This window comes from Melospiza georgiana, chromosome 2 (assembly GCF_028018845.1).
Source record: "Melospiza georgiana isolate bMelGeo1 chromosome 2, bMelGeo1.pri, whole genome shotgun sequence".
NCBI lineage: Eukaryota > Metazoa > Chordata > Aves > Passeriformes > Passerellidae > Melospiza > Melospiza georgiana.
In genome coordinates, this window is record NC_080431.1 from 20,670,467 (window position 1) to 20,684,287 (window position 13,821).

Here is a 13,821-nt window from a genome sequence, read left to right on the forward strand (position 1 = left end):
AAAGGGGCAACATCACTTTGTAATTTTGTGAGCTAAAACATGTTGGCTAGGGGCAGCTTGGGGGAGTTGCGGTAAAGCCACAAGTGTTCTTCACAATTTAAAGCTTTTGCATTTTAATTATTTCTCTTTTTTCTGTTAGTGTAAAAGATCCATGGAGACAATGGGGCTGTGACACTTAGCAACAGGTTATCCTCAATGTGCAGGGAGCACCATAAAAACCACAAAATGGACACACAGAATAAAAAACAACACCCGCTCCCCCGCTTCCTGGTTTCTTTACTTTCTGGTGTTAGAGTAGTTACACTGCATCGGCGGTGGGTAAAAAGGAAAAAAACCCAACCAAACAGATGGAAATGTTGTCTCTAAGCTGACAGAGCCTCTGCAAATTTGCTTGAAGGACTATCTTAAAATAATAATAATAAAGCAACATTCTACACTGTTCTGGAATTTATTTATTTAAACAAAAATTTATGGTGCTGGTCACACACTAAAAATTGGAGAGTTTGGTATTGTAAGTTGCTTTGGTATATTTTTCACCATTGTAATGAGCTACAGGGAAACAAAGGAGGATGTGAATATAGGGCATTTGGTATTTAGATTTGGGTGGCACTTTCACACGTTGAAAATGTCTTTTAAAAAAATCTGTTTTTCTTCTATCATGCTATTGAATTGTAGAAGGTGTTGAGATAGAGTTGGAATTATTTAATAACCAAAACTAAGAGTGTTTTCTTGCAGTATATTTCCTATATTTCTCATTGCCAACCTCTTGACCGATAAGGAATTCTAAGGTCCAGGCGAAACTCACCCATAGGGTAGAATGGGCTGTTAGAGAGTGAGATGATAGATGGATCTATTCCTCACCTTCCAAACCCAGTTTCTTTATAAAGCAGTAGAAAACAAACCTTTTCATAGAGCATCAAAAAGCAAGCTCAAGAACAACACTACAATCACACCTTTCACGGTATTTTTTTTTCAGGCGTCTGCCCCTGATTTTAATCCAAAGGAGCTGCTTTTGGAACTGGTGTGTCCGGCTTTGGTGTATGCCCGCTGAGGAAGAGGTATGCCCTTTGTCCCTCACCTGCAGATGGCTTGGATGCTTTTACTTTACCGAGGCAAGCACTTCCCAGTGGGCTGCATTCAGAAAGTGCTTTTCATAGCATTAGTACAGAACCAAGTTACAAAAGAATATTAATCTAATACATTCCAAAATTCAAATATGTGTGATTAATAAGCATTATTATCTATAAATAAGGCTCTAATGATACTTTGGCAGTGTTGTAAACACAAGAATCAGAAGCAATTATTGTCATTATTGTTCTGCAAGTACCTTCCATGAATACCAAATGGATATTACTGTCCAGCTCTTTGGCACATAGAAATCCTGTAAAGAACAGTTGTCAGTCAGTAAGGCCTGGCCGGCTGCTGTTAACTACATTTGTTTAAAATGTAGTGTACCTAAAGACAAAGCCGGCGAGTTATTGAAAGCAAGATGACTGATTAAAAAAATTATTCTTTGTCCTTTGCAATACCCAAAATTATGTTAAATAAAGCCTATGAGAAAGTTTTCCCATCCTATGAGATTAACTGTCTGTGTGATGGTTGTGATTAAAAATGGAAATGGATTCTCTGACAAAAACACTGCCCTTCTTTGTGTGAAAGACACAAAGGTGAGGATGTCCCAGCTGAAAGGTGGTGTGTAAATAATGACAACATCCCCCCACTCCCCAGCTGTAAGAGGTAACTCAGGTCAAGTTTTCAAGGACACAAGATGAAAGGGGTCTTGATCCTCATCACATTTACCTCTGCCCAGTTTGTACAGGTCCCACAGACTGGAGTCACACTGGCGGCCGGGTCCCACTCTCTGTGACTCCCCCACTCTCCTGCCTTTGGCAGTCTCACCTCCCTCACCAAACCTTGCTGCTTTAGACGGCGCCAGCCAGCAGTAGCATTTTGTGGTGGGTGTTATGTTGTTCTTCGGATGCCAGGGTGTCATTGCGAGCGGGAACAGTGTGGGTCTGACTCTCCGAATATGCAGAAAGAAAAAGTAAAAAAAAACCCCAACCATACCCCAAACAGTAAGCTTTACTTTCCAAATGTGTTCAATTCTTCTTATCTCTCCTTGATATTTGGGGCGTGCAGCACCCTATACCATGTGGTTTAACATTTTGTTCTCTATTTGTAGGTCAACATTTCCATGATTAAACTTCATCCTTTATTCAGCCTGTTCTGGCTAGGCTTTGCAGCACATGTGATATAAGCTGTTTTCACAGCTAGTAGGCCAAATCTTACTCTGAATAAGGGAGCCAAACATATGTGACTGAGTCAGACACTTAAATCAACTCCTTGGTAAATGGGAGATAACTCCAGGTGCAGTGATGAACACTGAGAACCAAAAAAGTGGGAAGGGTGGCCAGCGTTCCTCTGTGTAGGAAAGGAGACATCCTATGCACACAGGCAGTGAAATCATAGCCCTACCCAAATTTTGCTCTCCTGCATTTGTCTGATGACACAGAGCCCTCTTCACTGAAGTAATTGGGAATTTTTCCATTCAGGGTCAGGCCAGCCTGGGGTAGGCTCAGCTACAGCTGGGCGTGGAACAGGCTGTGCAGGAGGGGGACGAGGCAGCAGGAAGCGAGCCCACCTTACATTCATATCACCCACAAGAAGGTTGCTGGGGGAACATGGAGCACTTCACCTACAGCATTATGTTTCCTTCGTTGCCCTCCTCTCATCTCTCTTACCGATCTCATTTACGGACCAAGGCTGGTGGCTCTTCTTTCGCTTGGTGGCAGGTATCGGTTGCTCTAAGTCCATGGAGTTGGACTGGGCAACCTATCCACTTAAATCAGTGGAACAATTCCCAGAAGCACTGCCATCCAGAGTGAGTGTGACCTACCAGTAACCCTTGGTGCAGAGGATTTTTGTTAAAGGACTCTGGCTGCAGGGCCAGCAGCTCTCCTCCTGTCCTTCTTTGCCATTGCCTGGTAATTCTGTTAAGCTCTGGGAAGCCTAAAAGGCTCATCAGGCACAAACAGAAGTGTCAGAGGAGGAAGGGATGTCATAAATTATCCAGACCTGCTGTGTGGTTGCTGTGTGATGTTACTGCCTTCACCAGAGCTGGACCGGTCTAGGCTGTTGGGTTGCTCTGCAGCAAGTACCAGAGTGAATAACAGGACAGCTCCTGCAGGAGGTCCAGAGAGGACCTATATTCCTCAAATGGACATAGCTGTACCCATAATATTACAGAGAGAAGACCGTGCTTCATTTATAATTTGGTGATGAGTTGCAGCATCACAGAGAGGACCTGACAACAAACCATTTCTGTAGGAACAAGCACTTCCAGAGCTACACTGGGGCTGCTTCCCTCAGCTAAAGGAAATACAGGCAACATAGCAGGACTTTCAGTGACTTTTTCTTTTTCTTTTTTTTTTTTTTTTTTTTTTTTTTTTGTTTGTTTTAATGGCACCCATTCTTTAGGTTTTGTTCATTTGCTTAGGTTTTTTTCAAATAGCTTTTTTTTTCATTTAGGAAGAAAATCATATCCTGCCCAAAACTAAATCTGCTTGCAAGATCTTCAGTGAAAAAGGTCAAAAGGTGACTACTGTGGCTTTTTGAGTACCGTGTTATTCATAGTTTAGAAAGTCCTGTCCTGATAAGACACACAGTAGACAACACATATAAGATGAAGTTTATGCACTAGTCTGAGGTTTTGAGGACATGCCTCATGGCTGGGCAAATCCCTGGGCATTCATGTGGACATCTGATCCACTTCCCTACCATTACATTGGGAAGAAAAGCCTGCTGGCTACGAGATGTTACCAAGGACTTCATAGAAGGCAGGTGCCTTCTGTGCTTGTCATGCGGTTAAGGGATGCTGTACAGAATGAGGCACAGAAGTAGATGATCTGGTCCAGTGTGCCTTCGGGACATGGAGTGATGCAAGGCAGAGGTAGGATGAACTGCACACTCCTGGAAAGCAAGAGGGAGAGTACCATGATTCTGTTCTCACTGGAGTGAAAGTTAATCAAGAATATGCTGGAATAAATCCCTATGTGCATCAAAGATACATTGGTATCAAATTAATGGAAAGGAGAAGGGAATTTAGGACAGCTAAGATCTGCTGATAGGGTCAGGTGACCTCCCTGTCCTTAGGTCTACATTTTGGAAAGACAAATTGTACTTTGGTTTCACTTTTAAATGTGTAAGCCAAATTGTGATGCTTATAGAGACCAAGAAGATTGGAAGAAGATGGGGAAGTCCTGTAATCAGGGAGCGAAAGGATTGCAGCAGGGTACGGTGAAGTTAAGCAAAAGAAAATTAGAATTTTTATCTCCAGTTATTTAGACAAAAGAAGTAAAATCTCCATTTTCTTATGCTTAAATAACAGTCTCTCTCTTCTATGGTATAAAAGATCCCAAGATCATGCAGGAATGAATTAAGACTGTGGTAACAGACATGATTTCAAGTTAATGTAGAGACAGTATGTTTTGTATTATCTTTTCTCTTGTTTTTGATTGCCGTTTTTGGGGGGTTGATATTACTGTAAGTAAATACATTTGTCTTTTGTTTCATTTTCCCCCTGTGACCTATTTCATTTAATTAGAAGGAAATGCATAATAGGAAATGAGTATCATCACACTGGGCTCCATCCAAAGCCCATGAAATCATCAGGAACCTTTCCCGGGCTTTTCACTATCATTGCGTCCAGCCCAGCAGAAAAGAGGGGCCATTTCCACCTTATCTGGAAGAATGTATGCTGTCAGTGTAAAAATATTACAGTTCTTATTTTAAGGTCTGGCCCCAATACTAGGGAAGGATTTTGCTACTGCATGTGCCTCTCTGTGCCACATGTTTCACATCTGTGGCAGCACATTAAAGGATAAAGGTTCCTAAAACTTTTACTCTGAATATACATATAAAAAAGAAGATAGAAATTAAGGAAAAGATAAAAGATATTGATGGAAGTACAGGAGATGCTCTTTAACATGCATATTATTGACTCAATAGATTGTTACAGCTTCAGAGCTATTAGGGTCTGCTGTGTCAATGTGTACTTGGGGACTGTTTAATATGCAGATGGTTGACATGACAGACTGGAACCATTACAGTCTATCATGTCAGGGGGGATACATGAATACGCACTTTGCCAACACTGTAAAAAGTCCCTTTAAAATGCAGTAGCTGTTTTTTACAATAATTTAATAGGTTTGGTTCTTTGGATGCCCAGAGACTTGAGAGTCTGGATTTATCAGCAACAAAATTTATTTCCAAATTAAGTCATTTTCCATGTGGAATGTGCAGTCTGGAGGACAGGGTGTAATCTCAGATACACAGCTCCTATCAAATCTTGTAAAATTAGCTACTGCACTTGTGCATGTGTAGAAGAGATCAGAATCTATCTGTCGGCATGTGTCTTTTTGAAGAATATAGTTTTGTCTTTTTGAGGGGTAAGGGAGAATGTCGTCTCATTTTTCATTCAAATAATCTTCAGTAGCAATTAAATAGCTTATGCTACCTAAGAGATCAGTTATTACAAGATAAGCAGCATGACAGTTTGGAAAACTGAATAAGTCTTTGATTATTTACTAAGTTTTGATATCTGCTATTTGCCTCAAAATGCTAAAAAGTGAAGTATAAGATACAAACATGAAAGGCTCATTTGATCATCATAAGGAAAGGAATCAGTAGTTTTGCTTTTCTTTTCCTCAACAACTTATTTTTTTATTAAAATAGCAAAGCCAAGCGTTGTGTTTAATAAGATATATTTTTTTCATTTGAATATCAAATGGAAAAATACAATTAAAAGATTTCTGCTTTTACATTAATCGTAGGCTATATTTCAGCAATGCATATATCTAAGAAGCTCAGCATACACATTTGGTATATATTAGATTCTTCTAACAGATGCCCAGACCTCTTCCCCTGATTTTTAATGTTCTTTCTTATGGCACTGGTCCAGGGACATTTTAATTTGCAAGCCTGTGAACTTGGAAATAATACTTGTAGTGGGGCATTATGTCTAGTCCATTCCCTCTAAGTTTATTGTCCTGTGTCACCTAGCTTTGATTTTAGCTGATTTGCTGAACTGGGTTGCATGGTGCAATTACAGCACAAAATTCACTGAGCAAAAGCACTCTGCCTTGCAAATAATAGTAATTTTGCAATATTATAAAGATCTTTCCTCTTATCTGTGAGAGAATTGGGGAACAAATTCCACAAAAATTTGCAGTTTTAGGCAAATGTGATGGCTGATTTCTGACAGCTCCTTTTACTGCCTGGTGCTAATGGGGAGACTGTGAGGGCAGTCTGGATGTGGTGGTGGTGGGCGAGTGTGAGGAGGTAGAAGGTGCAGAGAGCACATTTCCCATAACCTGTTACTCAAATGCTCCTGGGTCTTCTGTGAGATTTCTGCAATGACACAGGAAAGCCAGGAAAAGCTTAGGAAAATAGAGAGGTCTGGAAAAGCCCAGGAGGTGGCTTCTTCTTATGCTGAATTCGCCCTGTGCTCACAGAGAGGTCCCTAACAGAGATACCTCTCCCTGGTGCTGAGTTACCTGTGCAACAAGGGAGGACCAAGCAGCAGAAGCCTGAGCTGCAGGAAAATGTGTCGTAGCTTCAAACTGCATCAGTACCTGTGGGAAAGGTGAGCTTTGCTCCCTCCCCAGCTCTGGGACGGTGGGCACATCCTTATGGCAGTGGGTTGTGACCATGGCTGTGGGAGTGGCAGCTCCCCCAGCCCTTCTGCCCCCACCTCTGGCCTCATGTGACTCTCCAGGCCCCTCTGCCCTTCTCCTTCCCCAGAGCAGCCCCAGGGAAGTTCCACATCCCTCTCTGTGTTGTCCATGTGCAGAGAAACATCATCAGCTGAAAGAGGCACGTATGAAGGTATTATGTGAAGCACTGTGTTACCTGGTGCTAATCAATAAAGCAAAAATGTAGCTTTTTGACAGCACTTGTAATTTTGACTATTGCAATGGTGTGCCATTTCTTTGAATGCAGTACGCTTCTGTGCCCCATTAAAGCATGGCTGGCATCGCTTTCAACTATTCACAAATGCTGAGATGTTGAAAAATGTAACATTTACAAAAGATACATCTGGTGTATATTTACGAGGCTCAGGAATCATTTAAATAGTGCCTGTGCCATCACCATATTAGGAGAAAAGTTAGTCCCAGCCGCATATGTGAAATCAGTAGTCAAATGTGTGCTGGTTGAAAGTCCATTGCTGTGATATGGTATTTTGGGGTATTAAACGTGAAAATATCAACCTGAGTAACATGCTCAAATTAGATAAATATAGACCTGCATAACATATGTGACAGCTACCTATAGGCACCTGTATAAACGGTGTGGTCAGAAGAGGGTTATGGGTTTTGAGGGATAAATGCTTAAATTTTTTTTAAAGTAAAGCACAATCTTTGGCTTCTCGTTGCGAAGTGTCATCATACCTTTGTTCCTGTTCCTCAGTGGGAATTGTAAGACCTACCTTGGAATCGAGGAAAAAGCTATTGAACAGCTTCCTTTATATCACATAACATGTCAAGGACAAAAAGGTGTTTGTCTCCTCCTGCCAGTGCAATACCACTTAAGTTACATTTGTAAACTATTTTTTAATTAATGCGACGGGTCATGTTTTCACCACACTAAGGCAGGAAATTCAAGGTAAACCAGATACTCCCTTTCTCAGTCACACAAACATGAATTAAGCATGTAGCATCAGACTTAATTTCAATTTCTAGGTCTGTAATTGAATCTAGCTCAATGTGAACTCTTTTTTCTGTACCATCACATTGATATCTGGATGTTAGTGACATTATTTAAAGCAACAAATCAACCTATAGGACTGTGTTCAACTATGTGTCGTTTGACAGTAAATGGAATAAAAAAATGTTACTTTTCTCTAGAGGCAAATTTGTTAAAGGGTTTTCATCTTTTGTCAAGATATTTAATCTTGGAATGTTACAAAAAAAATGCACAGTTTGTACGAGTGCAGATTTCTGCGTGCACAGTTTGCCTGATTGCTAATTTGGCTGAACACACTTAGCTTTAGCACGCACAAATGAGAGAGGAAAGATAATTTTTGTATATATCCTTCTGAGTCAAGTGTGAGTTGCTGGACTCTAAGGGAAGCAGGTATCCACTTTTGGGGCTGAAGGCTGTCACTCTGGATCACCCTGTACATCAGTCTCAGTTCCTGCATGCCAATGAGTACAAATCCTAACAATGAGCTGTTGAGTGATGCCAGCAGAAATGAATGTTTCTGAAAGCTTCAGGGTTTTTGGAGAAAGCAGCTGAAGCCAACTCTGTGGCACTCACCACTGTTGCCTAACTGAAGGAGGGCAAGATTTTGGCACAAGCCTCCCATGTATGTATGTAATGGACAGATTTGAACACACCTTTGTTTTTAAACAGGCTGAGTAAAGCTGGTATGGGACTATAGAATTAAGCCAAAATGCCCAACCATGTTATTTCCTCAGAGGGGTTCACTAAAGAACAATTTCAACCAAATTATTAGCACTACTAGTAATTATTATTATTAATTCTTTTTGGTAAGCCTGTCCCTCCATCACAGTAGCAATCACGTGCTGGGATGTCTACTGCTTAGGACATCATACTCCTTTGGAAGTGGATGCTTGTTTAATTGATAGATTGCAAAGAAGGTCTGACCTATTGCCTTTTCATGTTTTGCTTTGTTTCAATTGCCCGGACTCTCACAGCTCCTTAGTAGCTTTTCTGATCCATCATGTCAGGCTGGCAGCTGTGCCTCTGCACTGAGCCTGCCTGCCCACCGTGAGCCAGATTTCACTCTCAGATGCTTGGCATACCCTCCACCCTCACTGTTCTCTCACTGGAGAGCTGATTTTGCCTTCACCTCTATTAAACGCCTTGGTTTTAATGGGAACAACTGCTTTCTCTCACGGGTCCTCAGTCCAGTGCTCTAGGTGTGCAAGGACAGAGGAGGAGGTCACATTTCCAGATGTCCCTAGGTGTGTGCTATGCATGCAGGATCAGACGTCTTCCTGACATCTGCAGACCCAGCCCTCTACCCCTCCCAGAAAATGGTCCCACTCAGAACCCCGAGCATTTTAATTTGGAGATGTTTTCCCCAGGCTGTGTAACTTTTGCCCTCACTGTGGATTCCCCACTTCTCTTGAGCCCAATTTCCCTGGGTCATGCAGACCCACAAAGGATGGCATCTCAAATGAATAAACTCCATTTTACATCAGTCCACCTGAAAAATTGTCCTCAGAGGTTTCCGCCCCGTCCCCAGCATCAGGAAAAAAAGGTTGAAATTTTATAAGCAGATTTCCAAGCAGGAACAGATTTTTTTTTTACTGCCAAGCTGTATAATAGGTGTTTTTGAGAGGTCGTTAACTTGAACAGTATAGTCAGAAACACTGTTACACCCCACACTGCATCCATCGTTAAGCAATTAAGTTACTGATGGGCTTTTACATTTATTTACCTTGATGGAAAGATATGTTTACTGAACCTGAGTACAAATCAACATGAGGAGGTGGAAGTTCAGAGTAAATTTGACTAATGATGTTGTGTTTTCATCCTTAAAAGAAAGAAAAAAAAAACCCTCTCTGCTTTTGATGCTATTTTATCTTCATTGGAAGGGATCCGAAATGATCCCAACTGTCATGTGAGCGCTCAGTTAGGCTTAGATCCTCTTTGATTGCAGCTGAACATCTCTCTCCGTTGGCTCATACCTTTCCTTATATGAATACAGCATACAGCACTTCAGGTTGTTTACTGAACAGCACTTTAACTCTTCCTCTGTGAATGCCCTCACGATTATATCTTTAAGCAAAATTTGTGCTGTGGCCACCTTTGCCTGAGGAGATGTTAATGCATCCTCATTGCTGATGTGAAGGGACTTCTGAAATACAAGTAAGAAATATTTCTTTCATGAAGCTTCATTCTCTCTCCTTTTTTTCAGGCCCACTCTTTTCTCCAGTCTTGGTGTGTGGATTTCTCTCTCTCCAAGTAATTCCTCAGCATACCCTTGAATGGCATCTACCACACGTGAGCATCCTCCACAGTCTCTAAGATACTTTTGTTGTTTTTCTTCTTTGAACATTTGTTTTTTTGAGATGACATTGACAGACATGAGGCCTAAGTCTGGAGATGTTCTGTGGGTAGAACTCACATTTATTTCAGTATGTCGAGCAGTTTTAGGATCTGATCCATATTGAAGACTAGCATGGCGTAATGAGGCCTGGGCATATACAACAATATGTATTCTAACACAGCTCACTCAAAACAAATATGTTCCCTTCTCTTTGGCTGGTATAAACAAACAATCTCCATTGTGTTCTGCATGGCTCTGCTGCGCCGCCTTGCACATGGCAAGAGCTTGGCTTCCCTGCTCTCAGAAACAGCATCTCCGTTCTGCGACGCAGTGCGTGCCCAGCGAGACCTGCAGCTTAGGACACTGGCCCCAAACTGATTGCTGCTCTGGTGTTAAGTCCTAGGTGAGGGAATGAGGGAATTTTTCTTGCGGCAGAGGTACTTACACAGGGTCTTGTTTCTGAGTCCTGTGCACTTCAGCCAGACAATACCGACTCTGGATTCCACAGCTGGAAAGCAGAGAGTCAGTTGTTGCAAGATTCCCTCACCTTGACCCACAAAATCTTATATCCCTGCAATAAAAATCGTCAGCTTTGTGAAAAATTCGTGATGATTCGAGGTGGAAACATTAGCAGGGGTGAGCTCAAAACTCATGTGTGAGACCCATTGTCTGTGTGAAGCAGAGTGACTTTGAACCCAGGTGTTCCTTCTGTGATTGAGCTCAGACTTTTATGCCATTTTACAAAGCCATTACCCTCTCCTGTAACTTGTGCTGGAAGGAGAGTGAGCTGTTTTGGCACTGAAATGATTTCATTGTTAGGCTAAGTGTTACACAGATGGCATTCTTAAATGTAAAATTCTTTTTATGATTCTTTCTATTTCATATTTATTTCATTAGATCATTATTTATGTTAAAGAGTCACTATTAATCTGAAACGTGCTCAGCTTGAAAGAAAATGTTGAGAGGAGTTTCAGGTATCTGATCCTCAATCCTTTAGTTTTTGTGTTTTGCATTTTCCTACTTAAAATGGTTTTTTCTGTCTCTAGGTGCTATGTGACAGATCCACACAAACAACAGAGGGGAAAGAGCCTCACTTAACTGATTAGAGAAGAGAAGCAGTGAAAGGGAATATGCACAAAGCACTGCCAAATTCACAGAGCAAAGGAAAAGATAAAAAATAGAATAATTTCACCAGCCTTTTTTTTTCTCCATTGAGTAATGTAAGGTATTTTTTATACTAGCACCAGGGAAAGAATTTTCAGGAAAAAATGTGATTTCTTAATTAAGGATGTCTAATTCAAAATATATTCATTTAATAAAGACATTATGATAGAAGCAACTACTCATTCATATCAATAATTCATTCAGAAGTAAACAATATCAACATATTAGCATTTATTTTTCCATTTAGTAGGTTGTGATTTAAAATAAATCTAAATCATCATAATCATTCTGCTCCATATGCTGGGAAAGAAAAAGTCACCTTAAACCAGATGCATATTGTGAAAAAAAAGGAAAAAAAAGAAAAAGAGGAAGACAAGTTGTTCTAAAGAAACAGCATATGGGAGAAAATCTTAAGCCTCAGTAAAGATGCTCTGCTTTGTAGATGGCAATTTAGTTTTGAACTGAAAGAGGGTATGTTTAGATTGGATATTAGGAAGAAATCCTTCACTGAGAAGCTGGCGAGGCACTGGAACAGGTTGTCCAGAGAAGCTGTGGATACTCTATCTCTGGAATTGTTTAAGGCCAAGTTAGATGGGACTTTGAGCATCCTGGTCTAGTGGAAGGTGTCCCTGTGCAAGGCAGAGGAGTTGGACTAGTTGGTCTTTAAAGTCCCTTCCAACCCAAACAATTCTGTGATTCTAGAATTCCGTGATAACTATGATTCTATGATAGCAAAGCTGAGTTATGCCAAACAAGATTCTGGTCAATAATTTTCAAGAGCTAGAAGTCAAATACTGATTTCTTTCTTTTAGAAAATTAAGAAAAAAAAGGGATTTCTGTAATTTCCTTTTAATCAGGAAAAAGCAATAAATGTGATCAAGAAAAATTCAAGTTTGAAGATGCTGATGTATGGAAACAATAGGCTGTTTGCAAATCCTTATGTATGGAAACAATAGGCTGTTTACAAGTTCCAAGTTGGCTCTGCACGTGTACCTGCCTGTGTGCTTGGAGCTGCATTTATTTTTCCTGTTGCTAATTACATAGCCAATGCCTCTCCTAACTTGTACCCTTAACTACCCACATCATTTTGTCAGCTGACAGCTCTTTTTCAGCTCCCAAACACATCAGCACTCCTGAAGCAAGCTCTGTTAAAAACTTTCATTTCTGTCCCTGTCTGAAGTCCAGAGAGTGGCGTTTGGAGCCTGTGGATCAGGGCTGTATTTCGAATTTTTTTACTTTTGACATACTGAAAAGGGAATGAAGGGCTCAAGGCCTGGTCAGCCTGTGCTTCTCTGCTACAGCATCTTGAGAAGTTTGTGTAGGTCTCCTCTTATCGCTTTTTCTGTTTTTGCTTTCAGTAGGTGAGGCCAGATGCTGTGGTGGGGAGTGGGGTGTCAGCACTCTGCCTTTTCTGCTCCCACCTCCAAGGCAGCACTGACAGCACACTCTTTGGGCCTCAGTGCAGCCATAGGGCCCTCTTGTCCTTGGATGAGCTCAGCAAAGCCCTTTCTCTCCCCCAGACAGAGAGCTCTGTATTCTGTCTGGGAAAATATGACTGTGCATCCCTTCTTCCCCAGAATTCCAGCAGTGATGATCTCGGGGGCCTCTCAAAGTGGTGGCTGCAGTTGCAATGCTGTGAGCATTGCAGGTTAACTCTGCAAAGAGGTGTTTTCTTAGCCTCTCAGGTGAGTTTTGTCACCTGTGTCATTATCCTGTTACTCTTCCAAGATTGTTGTTGCTGTCCCAGCAAAGGCTACCCAGGGATGTACAGTCCCAGGGCAGGCAAGTTTAAAAGGTATCTGGCTTTTGTTCTTTTCCAATCTCTGTCATACTTTATGCTGTTAATATTCCTCCAACAATTTTTAAGGAGAAAAGTGAGTCATGTTTGATTTTCCATACCCTAACAGAGAGGAGCCATGTATTTTCCACAAGCTATTGCATTATTTCTCTCTCCGGTGTGGCTCTGATTTAGTGCTGGATGAAACTCAAAAGGAGGATTAGTGTAGAGAGACTCCCATATGCTTGGATGCATTTCTGAACTGTGTACTATCCTCACTGCTTTTGATGAAAAAAGCTGGGCTATAAACCTGATGAGAACAGGCTTCCATGCAAGATGTTTAGTATTTCCTGCTTCCATTTGGGCCAGGAATATAGCACATCCAGCCACTTTTGGCCCTGTAGCTCTTGGTCACAGGCCTGCCTGAAATTTAGAAAATCACAGTGGTGGAAAATGAGTGGGAGAGTGAAAGGAAGTTGATTTTTCTCCACTTTAATAAAGGCTAGATTAGGGTTTTGTTCCAGTTTTGGCAAAAGCTTTGCTGGGGGAAGGGCACAGGTAGAATGTTTTTATATTAATGGAATTGGTTCATCTGTCTATTAGATGGCTGCACTGGAGTGCAAGTCCCTTTTTATGGTCTTGAGTAAAATAACTTGTGCTGCTTTTTAAGGGCTGTCCTTTCTGGGAAAATGAAAGCTGAGTGCAAAACTCTGACTATATTGTATTTAAGGAAATTGGGAGCAGAAGAAGGAAGCAGGATGAAGAGAATAGTGAAAAAGGGAGAGAGAGAGGCCTCCCAAAG

The 13,821-nt window shown here is 41.2% G+C and overlaps 1 protein-coding gene across 9 annotated transcripts in view; it reads left to right on the forward strand.

Moving 5' to 3' along the window:
- LOC131097096 (synaptic defective enhancer 1-like) overlaps positions 1–13,821 on the forward strand; it is a 28,983-nt gene extending 15,162 nt beyond the window's left edge. For 3 of the 9 annotated variants that reach the window (XR_009116032.1, XR_009116030.1, XR_009116031.1), the window contains exons 2-5: positions 977–1,058; positions 9,947–10,032; positions 11,125–12,927; positions 13,750–13,821. Coding sequence is in view for 2 of the 9 variants with exons in the window: in XM_058045811.1 (XP_057901794.1) it covers positions 9,947–10,032; positions 12,820–12,927; positions 13,690–13,719 (224 nt within the window). In the remaining 7 variants the exon portion in view is untranslated. Of the gene's footprint in view, positions 1–976; positions 1,059–3,526; positions 3,595–9,946; positions 10,033–11,124; positions 12,928–13,689 lie in introns of those variants that run through there. The other 6 variants (XR_009116033.1, XR_009116034.1, XR_009116028.1 and 3 more) reach the window with 6 other exon arrangements.